Genomic DNA, 24,859 nt, shown 5'->3' with positions numbered 1-24,859 from the left:
CCTCCCACGGGACCCCCACTCTGCCAAGCTCATTGCTGTCACGCTCAGAGCTGGGAGGAGCCAGCACTGTGCAGTCTCCCTTGAATGTGAACAGGACTGGCACAGACCCTTATACTTTGTGCCAGACATAACTCTACAGCTTTTGACAAAGGACACATTTCCCAGAAGTTCAGCAACTTGTCTGAGTAACAGTTGCATGAGACCATGAGACCCAGTGCTGACACAGTTCTGCTTGCTCCCCTCCTTCTTCTGTCTCAAATGCTGCTATTCCAAACCTCAGCACAAACACTGGCTAAAAGCTACAGAATACAAGGTGTACTATTGCCCTTAACTCCTAATCAAAATCAAAACTAGCTATAGAAGAAATTTTGACAAATTGGCAAGTCTTCTACTAAGTCAGAAAGGTTTTCCCCCAGACCTCCTCCTCTCAGCCTAATTGAGACAGACCAGCAGCCCTTCGTGTTGTTCCCAGCACCATTCCTCCTTCCTGGAGCTGGGGTACCTGAGCAGGGGGCTCTGTGGAGCTCCTATGATCAGTAGCTTAAAATTTTTCTGGACACCAGTTAATTTGAACTACAGCCTGTCTTGGGCTGCCTTTATTTGTAGGCATATTTTTCCAGGACTCCAACACTTGGAGGGTGTTAGAGCAGCTCCTCCATGGAGCTCAGTGTTCAATGATGTGTGAGCAAAGGTTGTTTTGGGGAGAGCAGACAGTCGGCCACTTGTGTTAGAAAACCTTTCGTGAGCTGGGCATCAGGGGAAGTAAATCTGTGTCTTTGTCAGCATGTTTCTATCAGCCATGTTCTTCATGTAGTCATCTGTTAACAGCACGGGGCTGGCATCCAGCCCCATTCTTCAGCACTATCCCAGCACTGTATTTATTACAAGCTCACTGTGATTCCTGCTAGCGTTACCTCTCCCCAGGGGAGTGAAAGCACTGGTCAGGATCTTGTTTGGTGTACATCTGATATAGAAAAAAAGGAAGCAGAACCCCATGTTATAGACAGGATGAGAGGTTTTACCGGTGACCAGATCTGTTATTGAAGGACTCTCTCTTGTCTAGTGAGATCTGAAGATGAGCAAGCAAAGACTTAATTTGGGCAAAGCAGATCATCCTCTGTGCTGATATTTAAGAGACAGGATCATAACTTATGTCTTCACTGAGAAGAATTACTGTCAAGCACAATTAGCTCTGCAAATCTAAGCTGCCTTCTAGACACACCAGGCTTAGTTCTGCTTAGTTTTTGTGTTACTTAGAGTTGAAGAAATTATAGGGTCAGTCTTCTGACCTGAGCAAAGGACTGCAAGAACTCACTCCATCATTGTTTTTGTGGAGTTTGAGACTAACACACAGAGCTATCACTCCAGTGTGAGGAGCTGATAGGATGTGGTCTTGTTCTCACCAAGATGTGGGTCTCATTCCCACCTCACTTCGAGAGGGGATAACATAACGTGCTTTGAGGCAGCAAAACTCCCAGCACAGTTCTTAAAGTAGAGGAAAGGAGGCAGGAGGCATGAAGGGTTGTAAATACCTTTTAAGTGCTATGAAGCTAGGTAACTTCTCATATCCATGCCTTTGTCCCCCATGTTTTCAAGGGTATCTTAACTTTAGTTCCTTTTGTAAGGCACCCCAGGTGCCTTTCAATTACTTGTTTCTATGGTTAAGATCTGATGGTCATTGTAAGTGTTTCCACTGATCTTGACAGGGAACGTAATGTGGGGCCTGGTACCCCCACTCTGTGTGAACATGAGGCTCTCTGGGCTCCGGCATATGCAGTTTGCCTGGGAGGAGGTACCATATGTACCAACCCTGCACAAAACCTCCTTGAGAGAGAGAAGAAGGGATGCTAATTCTAGACACTGGGCTCAGACACACGACTGGTGAACAACCAGAAAGGTTTAAAAAGAAATGCTGACTAAATTAAGTGAATCAAGCTGGCAGATGTGCTCTTCAAAAGAGCACAGCTCCCTTTGAAATGCCTCCCCCATTGAAATTACATTCTCAAGAGGTTTTTGTCCTTTGCATTTTCTTCAGGATCATCCATGAGGATGGCTTCTCTGGAGAAGACGTGAAGCAGTACAAGCCAGTGGTCTACAGCAACACTATACAGTCACTGGCAGCGATTGTACGTGCCATGGATACCTTGGGGATTGAATATGGTGATAAGGAGCGACGGGTAAGTTAAAATCACCACTGCTTCTGTACAAAGAGCTGAGCACCTGAAGGCTTCAGAGCATAAACAGGAGGCATTTGCACAATCTGAATACCCGGAGAGGAGAGAGGGGGGGAGATCTACATCACTGTTGTATGCCTATTGCAACCAACCGAGGCACAGGAACAATTACATATGACATGCCATTTGTACGCTTATCCTAGGAAGTGTAGCCTTGGGGACCTCTGTGTCACAATGGCCACAATCTCTCATTCTCTGGCACTAACCAGGCCAGTACAAAATAATTCTGTTACCTAGGGGCAGTCTAGAGAGGGGTGCTGACAGATGTGGGGAAACAGGAAGAATGTGCTAGATCCACAGGCTGCAAGGAGAGATGTCTCAGAAGTTTTGCTGCTGTTCAAATTCCCTCCACCAGCCTGCCCATGCAGGAAAGCTTTTAGGATGAACTTGACTTCTGTGAGAGCTGGACTGGCTCTTACATACCCTCAACAGCAATTTCACTTGCAAACAGGGGGATGTATTACTTCAGTGAGGTTTGTATGGACAGCAGGCAGCAGCATTAGCGTGTGTCTTATCAGAGTAACTGTGATGTCTGGCAGCCTCCTCATGCTACACACCTAGGTGAGTCTGTCCTTTTACAGTTGCCACTCTGTTGTTACTTTAACCAGCATCCTATTTTTAAACAGTGGCTCCTCTGTGAGGTGCCCCTGCCAGCCTCTGCCTTTCCTTTTTGCATTTCTGGCTCAGGCCAAGCTCACACAGAGAAAATCAGAGCTCTACAGAAGTCAAGACCACACTTTTTGCATGCTGCCATCCCAGAGAAAGTAAAACTACTTGGTTTCACTGGAAATAACATAATTTCAGATTAAAGACCTGGTAAAGGCAAAGTCCTATGTGCCACTGAGTTAGTCATGACTATTTTTAGGTAGCTGTCAAATAACAGATGTATGACATACCCCAAACTCCTTATCTAAGGGTTGATATTGAAAGCCTTCACTAGAAAGGACACCAAAATCCTGCTGTGGTGTTACTGTATGAAGAGGTACCTTATTTCTCTCAGTCACAAAGGGGTATTTTGATTTCTTTGCGTGTAGGGATTTTTCCCACAGGAACTCCAAATCCTGGGGATGTTTCCCTCTCAAATGTAGAGGTGATACCATAATGGAGTTCTTGTGAGCTTGCCGAGAACTAATGGTGATGGCTTTCGAACAGAATACATTAATCTGTTGATTACTCGGTGACTCAGCTCTCAGCAAGGCGAAGTATCTTGTCTCAGCTAAAAAACCTATGCCCAGGAAAACAGAAACAAATCATTCTCTGTGTCTGATAAACCGTCTGTGGCAGATAGCTTTAAAATGTAAAATTTCTTTTTTCTCAAATAGCTGAAGTCCTAGTTTGAGCAGAGAAGTTCAGCACTGTCTTAGTGCCAGGGCTGGCAAAGTACAGGTTATGGAGGGGGAGACCTGTTATCAGGACTGCCAGGAATAAGAGATGGAGTACTGAGCTACACAAAATGTCGTGTCCGTTGATACTGCTGTGGGCAAGGTCCCAAGTGTTCCTAGGATCACACGATAACACAGGATGGAAAGGAGCTTGGGATGTGTCTCGCCCATCTGCCTGCTCAAGCAAGGTCAGCTCTGAGGTCAAACCAGGTTGCTCAGAGCCTTATCCCATCAGGTTGGAAATCCTCTGATTCTGGGGACTGCACAGCCTCTTTGGCAGCCTGGACCACTGCTTTGCTGTATTTGTGATGAAAAGGTTTCTCCTTATGTCTAGTGTGAACTATTCTTGTTTCAGTTTATGCTTTTGGCAGTAGAGTTATGCTTTGCAAAGTATAAAGCAAAATAAGTTCTCCCCAACATAGTTTCTCTAAGATATGAAATCCTAGAGGAATTATTCCTGTCTTACAATGGTGTCATGCTGACTGTGTACAGACAAGCCCACAACAAAACGTTATAAACCAAACAACAGTCTGGGAGGGCAAATTCAGAGTATCTTCTCCTTTCATAGATGGGAGTAGTATTCCTTCATGTAGCAGTAGATAAAGGGGAAAGAAACCAAATCTTGTAGGCTGTCTTTCACTTGCTCCTTTCTCTTAGTCAACCTCCGCAGCAAGTTGCTGATATTAGTATGAAACAGTATTTATTTTAATCTTATGAAGATGCACATGGCTTCTGCTCCCCTACTTTTGTTATTAATGCACAGCTGCTCTAAAGAGAGGCCATTACACAGGCGATTTATTGAGTATTAGGCTACATGGTTCATCCCTTTTCAGGCAAAGCTTTTCTATTTTAAATGTCATTCCTCAGCCATGGGTTTCCAATGCAAATCTTTTAGTGGGGGATTTTCCCCTACTCATCACTTAAGCCCACAGGGGAAGAGAGGTAGGGAAGGGGACCCAGGGCTGCAGCTGCTCAGCCTGGTTCAGCAGCAGGGAAGGACAGGATTTCCTTCCACTTGTCTATTACAGCTTACCCTACCCCAGCTTCATGGGAGATGCATCTGCCCCTGTATCCCTTCCAAATGGCACCCTGACATGATTTAGAGCCAAAAAAGCCCCTCCTCTATTTAATAAATGTGAATGAGATTATTTGTGCTTTTGTTATTGAGGTAAAATAACTATATCCTCTCACTGTTCTCATTTTGTTCCTGCTCATAATTGTACCTCCAGTCTAATAGAAGCAAATGACCAGAAGAGTCCAGATTAACCCACTTAGCTTTTGTCAGTCAAAGTGAGATCAGTGTAGGAAATATGAGCTAATATGTCAAAATAAATCACAAAAAACAAATGTTCCAGGTCTTGCTGACCTCTTTTCTAGTAAGAACCTGTCCCCAAGTTAAGAACAAAACAGTCTGCGTGTAGGTTTTCTCTTTTATATACGCTCCTTGGTGCAAGGGAGCAGGTTTTCTTGCAGTTGTGCCTGACTCAAGGCTCATGGCCTGAGGGCAGCACATAGGTCCTTGTTTTGTATCCTTCAGCACAGGGAGGCAGGAGCATATGGCATGTTACTACCATGCACAACCCAGAAGGTCAGTCTGGAGCTCCAGAAAAGATGTAAAAGTGCTAAGTCATTAATTCTCTACATGTTGCAAGAGGGCAGGCCAAAAAGAAGCAGTCAGTGAGGAGACAGAAGCTGGCTACAGGAGGAGCAGCATCCACATGTGTTCCTCATGTTCAAGGCCATCACTGCCCAAGGGCTAGATCACCCACTAGCTGAGAGCAACAGGGTACATGGAGGAAGAGGGGCAGAGGCTTAGTCTTGCCTGGCTACACAAGACCCTCTATTTGGCCTGTAGGCCACTGCTTAGTCTTTACCTTTATAATCAGATTAACAGCAGGAGAGTCAGGCCATAACATACAGCTTCTGGATTAAACAGTTCTCTAAAGTGCAAATGTATTAATAAAGCAAGCTCCTCACTGATTCCCTTTCACTGCACCCAAGTGGACTAAATGGGAAATGGAGATTTAAAGCCAGGAATCCAGAAGTTGACACAGGTGTTTGGATCTGATCAAGCAGGAAGGGCAGGGAAGTGATGTATTTTCATCTCTCCATTTGAAGAGCCAGTTCCATAGTCTGGCTTTAGAAATCCCAACCAGAAGCAGCATAAAGTCTCTTCCTTGTTGAGTCAATGCTGATCTCAGGAGCTGCTTGGAAATGCAGCGCCTGTGATTCCACTGCAGGCTGGTATGGAAACCACTGTAGATGTTAGCATAAACCAGACAGAAAAAGGCTGAAACTGTTCAGAAATCACTCAGCAGAGAATCCCAGTACCAGTCGTGTGGCTCAGATACAAGTGTCTGAGGTGGCAGGGTCACAGGTCCAGCACTCAGCGGCTGGAGGTGGCAAGCAGTGACTTTCACACTGAACTTTTTTCGTAGCAGAAGCCTGGAAATGTCTCTGCTTCAACTATGAAAGGGAAAACTAAAAAGCTGCTGAAACATTAAGAAAAATTGGTAGCAATTTTTTTCTTTCAGGCTCTGTAGCAAGATGTGCCTGTGGTAACCTTATTCTGTATATCGTGTGTAACCCCAGAACTGGGAGCTAAGCAGATATGTACCTGAACATTTTGAATACTGGCTAGTGATATGAAAAAATAAATCAGTTTAGTGTAATTGATCAGTGTCCTGAGGCAGCTGGTAAAAGGAGCTAAGTGCACTGGAGCTGCATCTAACCTGCTTCTGAAGTGGAGGGTGCATGCAGAAATCCAGAGCTTCCAGCCCATCCCCTCTGCACATGCCAAAGGTAGTTTTAGGAGCTGCCCTCTTCCTCTCAGTCCTGCTCAGTGGTGGCAGAACCAGGGACACAGCACTGTCACCTACTACCTTCCAGTCACTGGAAGGGAGCAGTGTGTAGGAGAAGCTCTCTTTTGTAGGAGCTGCTCCTTTGTGCTTGGCTTTTCCTGCTTGTCAGCTCAAGGCAGGATCATAGAACTGTCTGGGTTGGAAGGGACCTTCAAAGCACATCTAGTTCCAGCCCTCTTCATTGAGCAGGAACACCTTCAACTAGATCAGATTGCCCAGAACCACATCCAGCCTGGCCTTGAGTGTTTCCAGGGATGGCGCATCCACCACCTCTCCGGGCAACCCAGGCCAGTGTCTTGCCACCTTCACTGTAAACAGTTTCCTCCCCATGGCCAGCCTGAATCTCCCTCTTTTAGTTTAAAACCATCACCCTTCATCCTGTCACAACAGGCCCTGCTAAAAAGTCTCTCTCCCTCTTCCTCTAGTTCCCTTTTAAGTACTGAAAGGCTTCAGTAAGGTCTCCCCAGAGTCTTCTCCTCACTTCTGCCTATTTAGCTAAGCTGGCTCCTACTGCATGTCCCTAACCTGAGCTCTCTGAGAGATGCCAAAAGCTGTATAACTTTGGGGAGGGCAAACGAGGTTAATCAGGCACCACCATGCTGGTAGGAAGTCCCAGCTTGCTGACTGGTACCTAATGGGGTGGTCTGGGGGTGAATGCGGGATTCTTGGTTTTGTGCTGCTGCAGTGAGAATACTGCCAACCCTTGCTTGACTGCTGTAGTAATAAGCAATGGGACCATAGTGAAGCATAACTTAGGGCTGCTTTGTGGAGGAGCAGGACAGAGTGAGAGGAAATGGAAAATGGAATAAGGGGGCATTAGCCACCCCAGTTTTACCTGGTGTCAGCATTTGTTTGGATGTCCAGCTGCAGCTGAAGCCTGCATGTAACCATTCTGCTGTATTGGGTTTGCTGACTTCATCACTGTAACAGCACTGGACAAATATTTCAGCCTGCCCTTCACTAAGGTGTAAAGTTCTGTCAGTCTTTTTCATTAAGACCAGTGCCACCTTTCTCACATACCCTCACCTCTTTTTGCCCCACCATGAGGTGCATTCCAGTTACCATAATTCATGGTTTTGAGCAGTAGAGATAGGTAAAAGGCATGGCATTTCTTGAGAGGTAGGAAACATAAACCAGAAAGGAAAGCACTTCTTGTTTTCACAGCCTGCTTTGTTGCTGGGTAGATGCTTGGCTCATTCAAGAAAGGCTTGTTGTTGCTACCTAAGATGGCCAATGTACTGGAAATCATTGCTGTAAAATGAGGGTGCAGGAGAAAGAAGGAGACAGCAGAGAACAAGGGAAAGCCCAGACTAAGCTTTGCCTGCAATCGTAGTGCATGACCTGCAAGCCCCATTGTGGCAATTCTGGGATCTCTTTAACCAAAAGCTGTGCCTCCTACATCCCGCTAATGCATTTTCCCCCTTTAGACGTGCCTTGAGCCCCTGAAAATACAAAATCTCTCCAATAGATAATTGCAATAAAGGAACAGCAGAGCGTGGAGATGGTTTACAATAGCCCTTTGTGCCAACTAGAAGAGCCTGAAATTGTCTACTTCCATCCCTTTGCTCTCCTCCTTAGGGAGAGTCAAACTCACTTCTCATCACCAGAGATCCCAGCCAAGTCAGCTGAGACCTGTGGCTAGACCCTGGAGACGTTGCTTTGCCACAACAACAGCAGGCTTGACTTTGCTCTCCTGCAAAGCTGAAGTCATAGTCATTAAGTCAGTAGCATGGGATGATCTTCATGAAGCAAAAAAGATCACCCTAGAACCAGTGTCTGGCTCGCTGTAGTCATGCTACTAATAAGGATAGCATTTAGAAGGGAGACAAAATAAGCTTGTGTCATGGCTATAAACAGAACGTGGCTTGCTCTTGCAGTCAGGATTTGGCCTAGAAGAGTCATCCGAGTAAATAAGCAGGTTAGAGGTTGCCAAGTGTTCATGTAGAGTTTTACTTAGACTAAATTTGTCAGTCTCCTTTCCAACCTGGGTAGTTACAACAGAAAACTAGCAACTCATTGAAGGCTAAAATGTGATCTTAGCTCCAGCATTACAGCTATTTATAGGGCAGCAGTAGTGATGATGAATAGTCAGAATCCCAGCCTTCTGCAAGCGTGTCACAGTGATTGTGAGCAGGAGGAAATCCTGTGTTCATGAGGGAGATGATACTGGCTCTGAGGAAAAGGGGAGGAATGGGGACTTCGTATAGCCTAGCAAATGTAATAGCAGCCAAGGACCTTAATTGCACAGACACAGCTGTACCCAGGAGCAGTATCAGCTCACCTTTCTTCTAGCAGGCTGTCAGTCACTGACAGAGCTCTAAAACCCCAAGCTTCCCCAGGCTGGCCCAATGTTACAGTTTTAGTCCAAACTCATGATGAATGAAGAAAGGCCATGTGAAACAGAGCCGAAAGGAGGCAGAGATTGTGGGCGGCAGGCATGTACCAAGTTGGAAACATGTGGCATGTGGAAGGCTGCTGTTTAGGTGCCACCTTGCTGAGCAGCTGATGTGCCAGCATGTTTTTCACATTGGTCCTGCTTCTAATCAGGAAGCAGAATAGATCAGAATCTATGGTGTTGGCATGGCAACACTTTAATCCTCACTCAAAAGTAAACTCTTGGTCATTCTGGTCTTCGGGTTCCCCCAGGCAGCATGGGCTGGTGGTGAATGGGCAGCAACTGGGGACAGGGTGGGGTTGTCCTCCTGGTCTTCCAGTTCCTCTGCAGAGTCAGAAACCTGTTTCTAACACATTTCTAGGAAAAATAATGCACTTCAGCATAATTTCTAAGTAAGCCAGATGATGCAGTCACACCCTAAAATGCCACTAGGATCTGTTTCCTTGGTGAGCACTTTCCATCAGTTAGGCACTGTAGATTGGTGACATTTGCCATCCATGTTGCTTTCCCAACTCTGAGATTAGGTCTGTAGCTAACTGTCCTATAAAACCACTGACCAGAACAGACACTACCAATTAAAATAAGCTTTTAAATTTTCTTTCAAACTAAGAGAAGGGAAAGAGATGTCTCAGGAGATCATTGATAAGAAAGAGACCATGGTCATCTTGCTCGAATTCCAGGCTACAGGTTGAATCTAATCACATCCTACACCACCTAAAGAGGGCTTTAAAGAAGATGGTGCCTGAATCTTCCCAGGGAGGCACAGTGAGAGGACAAGGCAGCAGTCACTGGTGCCAGGAAGGAGATTTCAGCCCCAAACTGGCTCAGGCTCTTAGAGCTTTCACTCTTATCTCCATGTCATCAGGAAAGATCAGGACAACCCTCTCTTGAATGACTGCCCAGCCCTTTGGGCATTAGAAGTGTGGAGGGATAAGAGAGGTCTGAGGACATTTGTATATGGGACAATCAGTGAAAACAGAAAATAACCAAAAGATTACTTTCAAGTTGCAGATATTGCATTCCTCTTCAGCTAGTCTTCAGGAGAAAAGCTCCTCAGATGAATCCTCCTGGTGGTATTTGCTCCCTGGCTGGTGCAAAGCACAGCCTCTTCAGGTGCAGATCCATCTCTAGACCTGCTTTTTTTTTTTTTTTTTCCTGCTTCCAGATGCCATTTCAGGCTTGATTTCTCAGTAATGAGCAACACAAGTCTTGACAAGGGTCCTTGAAAAGGATCCCCACCTCACCCCAAACTGTCCAACATCCTTGCTGACCTGTGAAAATGCAGACCCTATGCCATAGGGAGCTTAGTCTTTCCTGTTCCTTCCTTGCAAGCTCTCTCTTTTCACTGAAAGAGGGGTGTATTTTTCCTCCACAAGCCTTATGTGTTTGATACTGATTTTTTGAGTGATGCAGGGAGTATTTTTAGTTTGAAAAGAAGAAAAAAAACCCCACCAACTCTGTTCCCTGGGAAGAAGGGCTGCCTGCCTTCTCCTCTGAGATTTGTTATTCAAATACAGCCGCAGTTAGGGCTGCCAGGGAGGTGGTGTGACAGGGAAACAATGGGCAAAGAAGGGAGAGCAAAGCAGCCATGGGACTGTGGCGTTAGTGGTGAATTAATGAGGGGTGGAGTGCTGCTTTCATTCCCACAAGATACCATTGGAAGATGGCTGCTCTGGTAGCCCCTGGAAAGCATCAGAGTGGGACAGCACAAAAGATGAGATGTTCAAAGATACTTGGCAGAAGAGCACAGCTGGAGCAGAGCCCTGAGAAGATGAAAACCTGCTTGCCTCCCACAAATGGGCTTCCTGGCAGCTCCTGGATCTAGGGTGGCATGCAGGTCAGACAAGGGACGGCTCCATACCACTATCGCTCCTTCACAGAGGATGGTACAGCCTGGCCAAGGCAAATTTCAGCCCGTTTGATGTGGCCCAGCACAGATGCTCCTCGCAGAGCAGATAGCAGTGGCATTGCCCTGATGTTGATGAACACAGATACTGCTTGTCCTTCTCTAGTTCCTTTCTGTCCAGAAAGGGATTGAAGGGATTGAAGCAGGAACAAAAAATACGTGTAGATATTGGATATACCGTGCAACTGAGGCACTGAGGTTAAACATGTGCTATGGCCAAGGCTTCACAGGTGCATGTGTTTCTGACCATGTGGGTGATCAGACTCCAAAAGCCTTTCAGAAGGTCACCACCACATTTGATTCTGAAGATCATGTTTCATCTGGCCATAGCCTGACGTAGGCAGGGTGCTGTCTTCAGGTATGATTGCAAGTCAGCTCTCCCAACAACAATTGCAGATAACTACAAGCTACTCAGCACATCTCAAATACATGTCAGTTATTAAGTGGATTTATATCCATCTCTTCTGGGAGCTGTTGGGAAGTGCTGCTGAGTCATGCTGCTTAGTCCAAGTTTTAGGAGTGCCATTGAAAATACTTGTTTTCCCAATGCTGTTGATGATGTCCATATTATTTGCATGTCTCCAAATGTAAATTGAAAACATATGTATGGGGCATTCCTGGCCTTAAACACATATCTGGTGTGTAACTCACAAAAAAGCATAAAACAAATGTCTTGGGATGGGACCGCCTCCCTGGGTCTGTCATTTGATGTTTATTCAGGGATGATGGTGAGGGATAGTGCAGTCTTTGCTCCCAGACAGCAAAAGCACAGGCTTGGAACAGCTTGGGAGGGATGGAGGCAGGGAGGAAGGAGAGCTATGCCCAGGCACATGGGAGAGGAGGGATGGGGAACACGATCCTTGCTTACACCAGGTGCTAATAAACTTAGGATAAATATTCTTCTGCAGTGGTCTGCTCTGGCCACAGACTCCAAAGCAATTCCTCCCCCTGGCACCAGGTGTCGTTGCAAAAGCACCCAGTCTGAGGGCAGGATGCACACAGGTGCTCCAAATCTGCGCAGGGCTGGTTTCTCTGCTGGCCCTGGCAGGAGGCGTGACAAGGCTTTGCTGACAGCCTGCTCTCTTCACACACTGAAATTCACACAGACAGGAGCAGAGGAGTCATTTTGTGGCTTGTGGCTTGGAGTCCCATCCTTCCAAGAGGAGAATTCTGCTGAGGTGGCAAGGCAAGGAGACAGAGCCCTTGAGGAAATGAAAATGTGCTGAGGCTGTGCCCAAGCCCCACACCATCCTCCTCCTCCTAAGGGGAAACCTGTCCCTCCAAAGCAAGCAACTGCTTCTTATAGTAAGTCAGCCAAGGAAGGAGCTCTTGCAGCCACTGTAGGGACAGCTGCCTTCCCCTAAGCAGAGGCACAGCAGGATTCCAACACCTCTGTGTCCCTCATACTGCATCAGTCACGGGGATGGCAGAAAATCTGCCGCATGTGAAGACTTTATTACCCATATCCAGGTTTTACTGAGGTTATTAATCAGTACTGTGTGCGTTTGTAATAACTGATTAAAGATACCATGTGGGAACTCATTTAACAACTATGAATACTGCTTTGACCTCAGCCTCACCAGTGGAATGGGGCAGGAGGATGTCTAGCCATGCAGCAGGGACCAGCTTCACCCAGGGCAGGAGGAGACCAATGATGCTGCTGACCCAGGCCAGGACTGCCATGATGGGAGGCCAGGTGTTTCATTCAAAGGAAGGAAAGAATCAGGCTCCAGATGAAGAGTAGAAACACAGCCTCAAGAGATACTGTAAAACAGTATCAGTTTGCATAGTAGCAATGTTTAGCCTTGTGGTCAGAGGCAGAGAGAGAAAATGTGCAGGGAAAAAAGCACAGGACATGTGAATCAGCCTGGGTCTGGTTTAGGGGTTTTGTTAGATAGTTGCTGGGGCCACAGGAAACCTCATCCTTCCCCAGCAGAGACCCACATCCACAACATGTCTCCCCAGAATCGCTTCAGGCAGCAAAACGCATCCCTCCCAAGTGTCAAAACCCACTCAGGAGCCAAAGAAAACCTCACCCACAGGCTTTGAACAGATTCCCTCATTTCTTTCTGCTGTGTGCTTCATTTTCCAGGACTGTGAGAGTTTCTGGTTTGCTGCATATTATATCTGTGTTGATGGCATGATTGTTGCTACATAGTTCCCCCGTAATAAGAAACAACTTCCCTAGGTTGTCTGTAGTTAAATCCTCTTTTTCCTGTAGGTTGGTTTAAGACTAGACTAACTCCATTGATTAGAGGGGAATTACTCTTGATATACACTGAAATCATGAGAGTGGAGAATCAAGTGACACAGTGACATACTCCAGTTAGGTATGTGATTGTCATTTGCTTATGAACCCATCTTTCTGCATTTTGAAACTGTCCTTCAGATGTTTGCTCCTTTATGAGAAGGGGGTTTACTAATCCAATCTTATCTGCTGGATATACATTACAAATGAGCACTCAGCTATCTAGGCTGTTGGGTCATGTGTTGAATACAACCAGTTACTTTTTAATTAGGCTCACAGCAGAACAGGAGCAAGACAGTTCCAGAGAAAAAGGAAGATTTTTCTGAGAAGAAAGAGATCCCAGTAGTATAACCATCCAGTGAGTCTGAGTTCTGTAAAGTTATGAATTAGTTTCTTCCAAGTGAGAACCAGATCTCATCTCCATCCTTCCTTCTACATGTCATCACATTTGTGTACTTTCTTTTCTTTTATGCAGGGCTGGATTGGCAACACAGCCTATCTGGAGGTGCATTGTGACATTTCTGTGGATGCCAAACAAGGGAATTTTAGGCTAGATTTTCCTCACCACCTCACCAGCACCTTAGTCAAAGGTCCCAAAACCATTTTACTTCCAGCTTTTATTCTCTTTAATTACTGTTATTGACACTGTAAGCTTTCAAAAGCTTTTCTCTTTTCAAGTTCTGCTGCTGTATTTATGAGGCATACAAAGGTTTCAAACTGGTGACATTTATGCTGTCCTTGTGCAAGTCCCTTACTTTAAACAGACTTGCTCTACTACAGATTCCCTCGATGCGCATTGCAGACAACCTCTCCCAAGCTGCGCAGCTTTTTGATAGTGAGTTCAAGTTCTGCTTCTCTTAGCATGTGTCCTCCTTTGCTTGCTTCTACTAGATAAATCCTTCACCCGGCAAATGGCATAGGGTTAAATCTGCTGTCTGTGGTTGGTGTGGGTCTGCCACTATTGCAGGCTTGGTGGTTTAATTTACTCCAAAGGCAAATGATGTACCAAGGCTGAAAAGACTGTATTCAGCATTACAGTGGATCATGAGCCGAGTCCAGGATGGTCTTGTGATGAGTGAGTAGGCAAAAATCCTTATTTCCTCAACTTTCTCTCAAAGAACAAAACCTCAAGGAAGGCTGTAGGACAATCTGTAGCAGCACACAAGACTCTGCAGGGCTGAGCCTTTGACTCAGCTGCTCTTTATGTCATTGTGGACTAAGTGATGAGCATCTTCTGTTCCTTGTTGGTGATCCAAGCAAAAAATGTACATGCATAAAACAATCCCAAACCTAAAATGTGTACCAGGAGGAGGAAATCTGTTCCCCAGCATGAAAACCAAACAATTTCAACATCAAGGTTCTCAAACTGTTTGAGAAACCAAGAGCAGCTGGACCCAAACTACATCTCTGCTTATTTCAGTCATGGGCTGTGCACACAGACATTTTATCATACTGAATCAGCTTAAAAGCCACCTCTTGAGCTGATACCACTTTTCCGGCCCACATCTTCCCATTCCTAAAGGAGGTGTAGGATGCAAAGCCTGGCCTTGCTCAGGCAGTTGTTGTACTTGATGTCCCTCCACACCCTACAACCCCAACCCAGCATGCAGACACCTCCAGTGGTCCTTACCAGGGCACCACTACATGGCAAGGCCAAGAAGAAAGCCGTGTCCACCACATTTCAAATCAGAAAGCATGATCAGCTCATACATTTAGTTGGAAAAAAAAGAAATTATCAGGAGAGAGCTGCGTATGGTAACTCACACAGGCCTCTCTGAACTGCCTTTCTGCTGTTAATCATCTGTCCCCTACAGTCCTGGACAGGTGGGATCCCAGTTCTGGGGTCATGCTGAATGTCAGCATGCATTTTCAGCTTAATTTCTCTGGGCTGATCCGAGAGTACAAAGGGTGGAGGTAGTGGACAGCATCATATCCCCTTTGCCATCAACTTCACAAAGAAAGAATGGGAAGCAAATGAACAGCAAGGGCTGATGGGGTGGTGAAGCCTATCAGTCCACATTATCACTGTCTAAGTTGCCTTGAAATCCTCCAGGGGATCACCAGTGCTAGCAAGTCTTCCATGACCCTTGGGGAAGAGAACTGAGCTCAGGAGCCAAGTCCACCAGAAAGCACCAGCTTTCTGTGAATTAAATCTCAGATGTAAACAGATGTTCCCATAGCACCCTCACAAACCCTATTACATTCATTAGGCAGCACCAGCACACTGTGTGGCCATAAGCCCTTTTCCATACAAAGCTGTAGGGTATTGCCTGGGATGAGGAAGTCCAGCAAGTTTCTCTAGCCAAATAAAATCAGATTTCCTTTCATACTGGTTAAGCAGATGCTAATTCAGAGCAAGAGTTATTGATCAGATTGATGCACTCAACACTGCAAAGGAAGTTTAATAGTGCCAGGACAGTTTCCAGTGAACTGTTTGTCCCTATTCCACCCACCAGCACTGAACCTGGCTATTCTAAGAGGTAATCAACCACAGCCTAAAGAGTGGGACCTTCTCAGGTGGGCAGGGGCAATGCTGACTTACAATCACAGAATCACAGACAGGTTTGGGTTGGAAGGGACCTTAAAGCTCATCCAGTTCCAACCCCCTGCCACAGGCAGGGACATCTTCCACTAGACCAGGTCACTCCAAGCTCCATCCAACCTGGCCTTGAACACTGACAGGGATAGAGCATTCACTGCTTCCTTGGGCAACCTGTACCAGTGCCTCACAATAGACTTTGCTGTATTTCTTTATCACTGAACCAGATAGATCCTCTCCATTGGACCAGAAGCTAGGGGAAGTATTGGTGCTTCCTTCCAAGGCAAGGGACAGGATTTGGGTGAGCGTGAGATTCACTCAAGCACCCTCTGCAGAAGGCGGCCTGAGTTCAGGCACACCACAGGGAGACCCCAACTTCATTTATGTTTCCTCTCAGTTGCCCTGGGATGGGAAGCTGCTTATGGAAAGTGACTATTAATGCTCATGGGAAAGATGTTAGCTCTGAGAGATTAAATTCTTTCAAAGCCACAGAGACTCAGTCCTGGGCCTCTGGTGTGGGTTACCGTACCAGTAACCAGTCAGTGTGTACCAGATATCAGGATATTCTGTGAAACAGCTAGCTGAACTGCCAGCACCTTGGTGCACACACAAAACACACAGTCCATCTGAAGCATTGCCCAGCACATAAGTCTGGATGGGTGTATGCTAGGAGCAGTCAGAAATTAAACACTCGATGTGCAAAGAGATACCCAATTTCATGTGCAGGACCACCAGCAATGCTTCTGATGGTTGTTTCCAGCTCTTACAGGAAAGAAAGGTGCAGTAGATTCTAGTTGAATGCCAAATAGGATAGCAAGTAGTGGGTGATAAAAGTAGCATCTCCATAACTGTAAAAGGTTGTTCTAAAGGTCAGAACTGCATATGCTCTCCTAGCTATGTGAATAGCTGTACAATTTGTCCACAAGTGGAGATTTTGACTAGGACAGGATGAAATAACAAGGCTGAAGCTATCCCATCCATTATTGTGGGGAATGGCTTGCCTCCAAGAGCAAGCTCTGCCCCTGCAGATACAACGCACATGTCGAAGAGCAATCCAGGAAGGCACATGGCTTATGTGGACCATCCTTGCCACCAAGCCTTCATCCCCAGACTTCAAAATTCCACAGTGTCCCTCTCTGGAGAAACAGTGATGTTCTTGTGCTCACTGCCAACACCCCTGAGCACACGCCCCCGCTCAATACACCGTGAAAGCATGGGCAGAAGCCAGAAGCCTCTTGTTCTGTATACACTGCCCAAGACTATTTATCTGGAGTTAATTTTCCACCCCTTAAGGCAAAATGTAGGGAAAGAGATACTGGCAATCCTGCCCGAGTGTGTTCTCACCCTCATACCAAGTCAAAACAGAAAACCCCTGTAGGCCTGGTGGCACTGACAGACAGACTGACAGAGCCACTTTGCACAGACTGACACCTCAGTTCCTGTGGTAACACAACCCTGCTCTTCTAATGCTGTTACTGATGTCCTCCTGTTGCTATGGCAACAGGCCACTTTTAATTGGCGAGTAAGAAACAAAATTAAAACCAAAGCAGTTTATTAAATGTCAAACCATGTCAGAGTGTCTCCCACTAATGTGATGGGATCACAGTCACTCTCCAGGCATTCATTCAGGAGCAAAAGACAGCAGTGCCAGAGGGGAAGACGACAGCTCCTCTGGGTCTGCACGTTGTCATCATCTCCAGAGGAACCATCCTGCCTTCTTCATACACCAGTCCAAAGATGCTGAAGCCAGCCAGGCCCTAAGATAGCAGTCTTAGCAAAGCCATTCTTACGTCCTTGCATGTCCTTTGTCCATGCCTTCCACAGAGGAGGGCAGATCTATTTGCAGGCTATGCTAAACCTCGCTCCTGCTTGTACCATCTCCATGTGCTCTAGAGGGAAAGTCCTCAAGCAGGAGGTAGAGCCATGCCCATTATGAACAGAGCATCTGAGCCAGGAACCCTCTGTATCAGCAACTTTATCTGCTAGGTGTAGGTAATGTAGGCTGGAAGTTGATTAAGTATTCTTCCAATACATAAAGCTCTTCTGGTGGCTAAAGGGGACTTACAAGAAAGCTGAAGAGGGACTTTTTACAAGGACATGTAGGAATAGGACAAGGGGAAATGGATTTAAACTGACAGAGGGGCAATTTACATTAGACATTAGGCAGAAGTTCTTTCCTGTAAGGGTGCCGAGGCCCTCGTACAGGGTGCCCAGAGAAGCTGCGGCTGCCCCATCCGTGGCAGTGTTCAATGCCAGGTTGGATGGGGCTTGGAACAGCCTGGTCTCATGGAAGATGTCCCTGCCAGTAGCCTGCGGTTGGAACTGAATGAGCTTTAAGGTTGCTTCCAACCCAAACCAGTCTGTGATTCTGTGGTCTCTCATAGTGAAACTAGCTCATCATCAACCAAAAGCTTTGAAAATGTTGTCAACCACTCCTTAGTCTATGCCCAGAAGAAAACATAAGATGAAAGACTTAGTTCTTGCTTGTGGAAGTAGAGAAACAAATCTTTGCAGTCCTGGGAAACAGCCATCTAGAGTTTGCAGCAGGAAGACTGTAAAGTCCTTTGGTGGAAGAGCTGACCCTTTAATACTCTTCTGCATCACCAGATTTCAAGAAGCAACTTTCCTTTGGTCTGTCCAGCTGTCCTATTTATAACCAGCCTATATATTATAAAAAGTGTATAATTCAGTGTTTCCTAATTAAATGTTGTAACTAAAATCCCATCTCACACCACTCTAATTCACTCTATCACAGTATTTTAAAGTTTTGTATTAACTTTATCATGCAGGAGAAACTCTTCAAGGGCTCAAAGCCAGCAGATATGTGCCACTTTGATTTGTACCTAAAGCTGGTGTGAGTTCACATGGCAACATCCCATCATGATGTCTTAAAACCTGGGATTAAAAGACACTGCTAAAGCTCTGTCCAAAGTCAGCAGTCACTTAGTCCAAAGCATGGCAACTCTGAGTAAGCTGCCAGGCTAGTAAAGATTCTGCAATCCAAGTCACTTCTGACCTTTCTGAAACGATTCCATTTTCAAAAGTCCGTATTTGGTTGATCTCCAGAGCAATCTGCAGCTAAGTTTGTGGCTGACATTCAGATCTCTAAAAATGGAAATGGGCCTTGGCCACTTGAAGATTATTTGTTATAGAGGGGAAGATCTTGGGAGCAACTGGGCTACATGGTTAAGCAAATATGATTGGATTAACAGAGGGCAGGATTAGACATTACCCATTAACATGGCATGTGCAATAGCAGAAGAGGTGTGGGCTGATTCTGTGTGTTAAGGCTGATTCTGTGTGTTAATATGAGTGAGTGTGTGCATACAACCGCTCACCTTATTTGTGCAGATCAGAAAGCTGCTTTGACTCATTAGGAGACTCTTTAGGAGGATTAACTACCAAAGATTTGTTAAATGCACTGGCAAAATGAGCTGTAGAAAGCTCTGCCATGCAGGTAGGTTTTAACCTCAGACCTCTTGCATGCTCTTTGCAAGTTTTTTTATTAGGAAAAAAAAAAAGAAAAAAGAGAGCCAAACACATTTTATTGGTATTCATAGAGTGCAAAAGCACAGTAAGACTACAGAGTCTCTGTGGTATTACCAGGGGGCTGTCCTCAGCTATCTGTTAACTTAAGAGCTCCAATCTGGGAAAAACTACAGTTTCTAGAAGCTCTTTTTATCTGCCTTTGCCTCCATCTCTATCTTAAAGACCAGAACCTTTGAAATCCTGCAGCTGTGTGTTAACACAGAAGAATGGGTCTTTCTAAGCAACTTTAAATTCAAGAGAGCAGCAGCCATAGGCTAGGGCCTTTCTTAGCTGAGCTGTTGGAAGAAAACAGTGAGAAGCTGCCAGTGGATGATCTCTCACTCTTCTCCTGCCACACCAGGCACAAACATCCCCATGCTGAGGGCAGGTCCTCAGCCTGAGCACATCCAGCTCGGCTGAAGTCATTCTGGCCCCAAGGCTTGTTTTGCTATTTTACAACAGAACAAATAGAGCAACACTTCATAACATCCTAATGAGGCACACTGAAGAATGACCAGGAGACAGAGACAATATCGGTGTCTCTTGGCATGGAGGAAAAATCAAAGGCATTTGTTTGTTATCTGAAATGTTGATCTCTGTTTCCTTCAGTGGTGGGCAGACGTTTTTATAGTGTAGGTTCCTGGAAATACTCAGATGTCACTGTTAGTGCATTCTAAGGGTATTATTTGTTTCAGATACACTTACAAAAGCTGTACTTATGAAGCAAGGAGTTACTTAACACCATTACAGGGTTATTAAGCTTTAAGTAGTGCTTTGCACTCTTATGTCCTTGAAAAACCTTACACTAGTGGGCCCATTCTTCTTGTCATTGAACGGGAATTACATCACCGTAGAAAAGACAGTGATACCTCTGTTGTGAAGAATGCTAAAGTCTCACCTCCAATCCTGATGGTGCCTTTTGAGAACATGCTGTTCATTCTGTCAAGCTTGATGCTTTTTTAAAATTTTGACACTTGTGAAACATCTTCTGCTTCTCCAGCCTTGATAATCAGAAGACACAATCCAAAGGTGAAAATACCAGTATCAAGATACCCTTGGAGCCTGGTTTATGCTCGTTTTGGGACAGGGACTACAACTAGTACTGGACATGTTTGCTGGGAGGAACTGACAGCAGGTGACCTCAGATGAATCACTGCAGGATTGGGCTCAGAAGACTCTTGAAATCTGCCCCTGAAGAAAGCAGCAGAGACAGGCTGTGCTTTTATCTCCTCACCCACGCTGGTGATGGTATAGCTGCAGTTACAGGTGGTAACAGAGAGCTTGCTGCTGTGCAAGTCTCAAAGGAGACATGCTGCAGGATGTGCACGTCCAGGTAGGCTGATTAGAGAGGAAGAGTCGAAGCCTAGGGAAGGTGAGATGAGCTGACCTATTCAGAACAACTTAAAACATACTCTTTAAACCTCTGAGCATTAAATGCTGCTGTATTATTAAGAAGCCAGGCAATTGGAAGGTATTACCCCATTAAAGAAGTACATCTGCAAAAAGGGTTTCCTAAGGAAGCAATGCTGTTCTACAAAACTTGGCCTTGACAGAGATTTCTCCATTCTCAGTTGGATCCAGGAAGCAAGCACGTTAATAAACCCACTGTCAGACAATTTAATGTTATTCTGTATACTCTGCTAACTCTGGAAGCCCAGCTAAGCATAAGAGAACAAGTAATTTTTGTTTATTTAATACATTCTTTCTGAATGTCACTATGTTAAAAACCCAGCAGATGAAATACCCCCTCCCTCCCACTGCAAAGCCAAAATAATCTCAGCTAGGTCAGCTATGTTCATTGTGGTTTCTCCAGTTAAAAAGCTATCATCCATAAGATTGTAATCATCCATCCATCATGACTATATCAGCCATTCAGCTTGTAAAAACAAATATTGTTCTGTTATTTCTGAGGACACACAGGCTGTTCCACAAGATCAGCTCATGCCCACTATTTCAAAATGCCTCTGCGAGAGATTGAAAAAAGAAGAGTGGTTAAAAAAAGCAATTCAGACAGTAACAATGTCATGGCAACAGAAAATCAGAGCCTCAAAAGCAGAGCTCAGCTCAGTAAAGGTTTAGGGAGTCACTGTACCTCAGGACTGAATGAAATATTCAGCACATAAAAGAGGTCCCCAAATGTTTTTAATATTTATGATTATAATGCCAAGCAACTGCTATTTATATATATTTTTGTCTAACCATAGATTTTTTTCACACTGCAAAAGATTTTATAATAGCATACTTGTCAGGTAAAAGTCAGTCAATTTTGATTCTTGGGGAACTTTAGCATTTGAAAGCATAATCATAAACATCCACTTTTGCCCTTATGGAAAATACTGTTGTAGCAAAAGTTGATAGGAGAAATCAAGCACTTTGGGAACAGTTACCCAGTGAGGGATTTTGTATGTTGAGTAAGATGGTGTAACATGAGGTGACAGCCTGACCCATAACCAATAGTGAGGTATGCAGGCTCACATTCTGCATTTTCACCTAATGCTGGCCATGTGTGCAGATGACACGTTCCAGGCTGTTCCAGGGAAACCCTTGCCACCCTAGAGCTTCTCCTCTTCATTTTTAAGGCTTTTTCTTCCTGATCAGGTCAACCATAGAGTCATCATAAAATCACAGAATGGTTTGGGTTGGAAGGGACCTTAAAGATATCTTGTGCAACCTGTTGACCATGCTCCTTTTGATGCAAGCAAGCACTCAGTTAGCTTTCTGTGTTGGGCTGCAAGCGTACATTGCCAGGCCGTGTTGAGCTTCTTGTCAGCCAGCACCCCCAAGTCCTCCTCACATCTGCTCTCAATCCATTCTCCACTCAGCCTGTGTTTGTGCTTGGGATTGCCCTGACCCAGTGCAGGATCTAGCATTTAACCTTGGTGAACTTTGTTAGGTTTGCACAGTCCCACCTCTCAAGCGTGTACAGGTCCCTCTGGATCCCATCCTTTTCCTCCAGTGAGTCAACCATACCACACAGCTCAGTGTCACTGGCAGACTTGCTGAGGGTGCTCAATCCCACTGTCTATGTCACCAACAAAGATGTTGAACAGGGTCTGCCCCTGAGGGGACACCACTCATCACCAGTCCCCTCTTGGACATTGAGCCATTGACCACAACTCTCTGTGTACAACCATCCAGCCAATTCCTTATCTACTGAGTGGTCCATCCATCAAAGCTATGTTGGCTGTCACGAATCACCTTTTTATTGTCCATTTGCCTTAGCATTGTTTCCAGGAGGATCTGCTCCATGCCAGGCACTGAATTTAGACTGACTGTCCTCTAGTTCCCTGGGTCTTCATTTTTTCCTTTTTTAAAAATGGGTGTTTCATTTCACATTTTCTAGACAGCAGGAATTTCACCAGACTGCCACTACTTCTCAAATGTGGTGGATAATTTCTTGGCAACCACATACAGCAGTTCCCTTAGGACCCACCAGTCCTATGGACTTGTGCACCTTCAGGTTTTGTAAATGATCTCAAACCTGATCTTCTCCTATAGCATGTGGTTCTTCACTCTCCCACTCTGCCTTTGCCTTCTGTGACTTGGGCAGTGTGGCTGGAGCTCTTCCTGGTGAAGACCAAGGCAAAAAGTCATTGAGTACCTCAGCCTTCTCCATGTGCCAGGTGACCAGGTCTCCCATTTCCTTCTGGAGAGGGTTACATTTTCCCTTATCTTCCTTTTATCCCTGATGTACCTACAGAATCATGTTAAGCTGTCCAAGTATCCAGTGGCCAGTCCCACCTCCCTAAGCTTTGCTTGCCTGGTCTCCACTCCAAGGTTCACTCTAGTGCTTGGTTTCTTGATAATATTAGATACACATGGCTGACACCAGTAACGGTGTAGGATCAGGAGGAAAATTGCATTGCAAAAGATAGCTTCTAGTTTCAATTTCGGCTTATGCCCTGCTAGCAAGGAGAGGAAAACTCCAGCAGAATAGATTCTGAGTCTTCTTTAGCGTACAGAAGTGAGGCAGTGCTCAATACTTTTGTCTTGTGTTTGTATCCTTCTTCATGCCTTTTGTCCTCCACACCCTTCAACTTCTTCCCTTCCCTTTGCCTTTGCTATATTAGCTTGGAAACTTGAACCAAGGTTTGAAACACCTGGAGACTTTCTGCTCACATAGATGATCTCTTATGGAGCACTCCACGCTGGTGCACTGCGGTGTCACTGCTAATATTTCCATACTGATAACGGATGGGAAAGTTCCTGAGCATCTGAGGCTGCTGCAGTATTTGCCCATTCAGTTGCCACATCCTGAGATTCTCCTGCCTTTGAAGGTGCTGGGTGTCTCTTAGCCAAGTCTGTACATACCGTTACTCCTCTAAACTCTTTCAAGTCATTTCTCCCAATGCCAGAATCTTCTGTATCTGAACTTGACCTTAAAGTGAAATTTTATATAGTGCTTACAGGTGGACACCCTGAGCCGTAGGGTCAGGTCAATTTGGAGCTGTTAACTTTTCCGGTGTGTTTCAGACCAAGTTCTTCCTCCCAGTGACTCAGTACCAACAAGTCCTGAGGCATTAGAGAGAGAGAAATCTAGCAGACTTTAAAGGTTACAAGCTTTTATGTTTTGCCAGCTGGGGACTCCTGATACCTGGATCCAAATCCACTGTCTTCTGTACAACTGAAGGGACTGGAAAGCACTTAGGTTTTGAATCGTCCAGTACCAGAACTGCCACTGAGTGAGTCTGGGAGCTTTTAGTGGTTTGTGTGCTTAAGCTTGAGATAAGAGGGCTTTCAGGCTATAAGACCATGTTAAGTTAGGGCACAGAAGAGTTTGAAGTCTTCTGTTTCTTGTAGGCACCCTGTAGCACCATTGGTGCTCTTGGACACCATCACAGGCTTGTCTGATGGAGGGGATTTTTGGCTGGATCTGACTAGTGGGTTGCTGAACACCCTTAGGGTGGCAAGACAGCTTCTCTTTTCTAGAAGGTGAGCAGGAAAATTGCACATAAACAAAGCAAGATCTGACTAGTATAACTAAGAGCAAAAGCTAGCTGCATGGAGAAATAAGTCTTCTGAAGTCAAGGTCAGAGGAGTTCCCAAGGGTTCAGCCTCCAATTTACAGTACAGGGTTTTTTTTTAAGAACTTTAAAAAAAGCCATACCAGGGCCTTGATTTCACAGTTCCTGGATTTCTCCCTCCTCCCCATCTGAGCTCCTGCCTGCTCTCAGTTACAGGAACCTTAAAACCAGAAGTACTTCCTACACTGCTGCAACGCCCAAGCAGTTGAGCCAGAGCCCAGAAAAGCCTTTGTGGTGAAGGTGATAGAACTTATTTCCCTCCCAAAGAAAAGTGTCTTAGTTTCTTAGTCTCAGAACCATGATGTGACTCCCACTCTGCTTTGGGAGAGGACACAAAGCTGGCTGGAGAAGAGCAGTCAGGTTGCAGGCAGAATTGAATGGGGGCTGATAGCTTGGGTAACCGTTACAAAATGTGTGTGATTTCCTCTCTGGATTTAGAGGTGACTATTTTGGAGGGTCTGTTGCATGCAGAAAGAATCTGGAAGGATTAGAAGATAATGATGGTAGTGAAAGGAAAGAGAAAAGACATCAGCTTCCAACTTTTAACCTGGTTGCCTATCAACAGCTCCATCTTAAGAAATGTAACTGCCATCAGAAGCTTCAGAGCCTTCTGTACTCTGCTTATCTCTTGATACTGCGTGTCAGAAGCTTCTTAAAGCAGAGTATGGATTTTCTAACAGAAGCCCTAATTGCTGCACTGGAACATGACTTACTCTGTCGGGTACATAGAGCCCTAGAGTTA

General features: G+C 45.3%; 1 protein-coding gene across 2 annotated transcripts in view; it reads left to right on the top strand.

Annotated features, from left to right (window-relative positions):
• The window catches only part of GNAO1 (G protein subunit alpha o1), a 145,976-nt gene that overhangs the window by 51,317 nt on the left and 69,800 nt on the right, over positions 1–24,859 (top strand). For both annotated transcript variants that reach the window (XM_034072936.1, XM_034072935.1), the window contains exon 3: positions 2,036–2,177. In XM_034072936.1, coding sequence (XP_033928827.1) covers positions 2,036–2,177 — 142 coding nt within the window. The remainder of the gene's footprint in view (positions 1–2,035; positions 2,178–24,859) is intronic.

Source organism: Melopsittacus undulatus, chromosome Z (assembly GCF_012275295.1).
Source record: "Melopsittacus undulatus isolate bMelUnd1 chromosome Z, bMelUnd1.mat.Z, whole genome shotgun sequence".
NCBI classification, from domain to species: Eukaryota; Metazoa; Chordata; class Aves; order Psittaciformes; family Psittaculidae; genus Melopsittacus; species Melopsittacus undulatus.
Note: the sequence above shows the minus strand (reverse complement) of the source record. Positions and strands in the feature narration are given on the sequence as shown.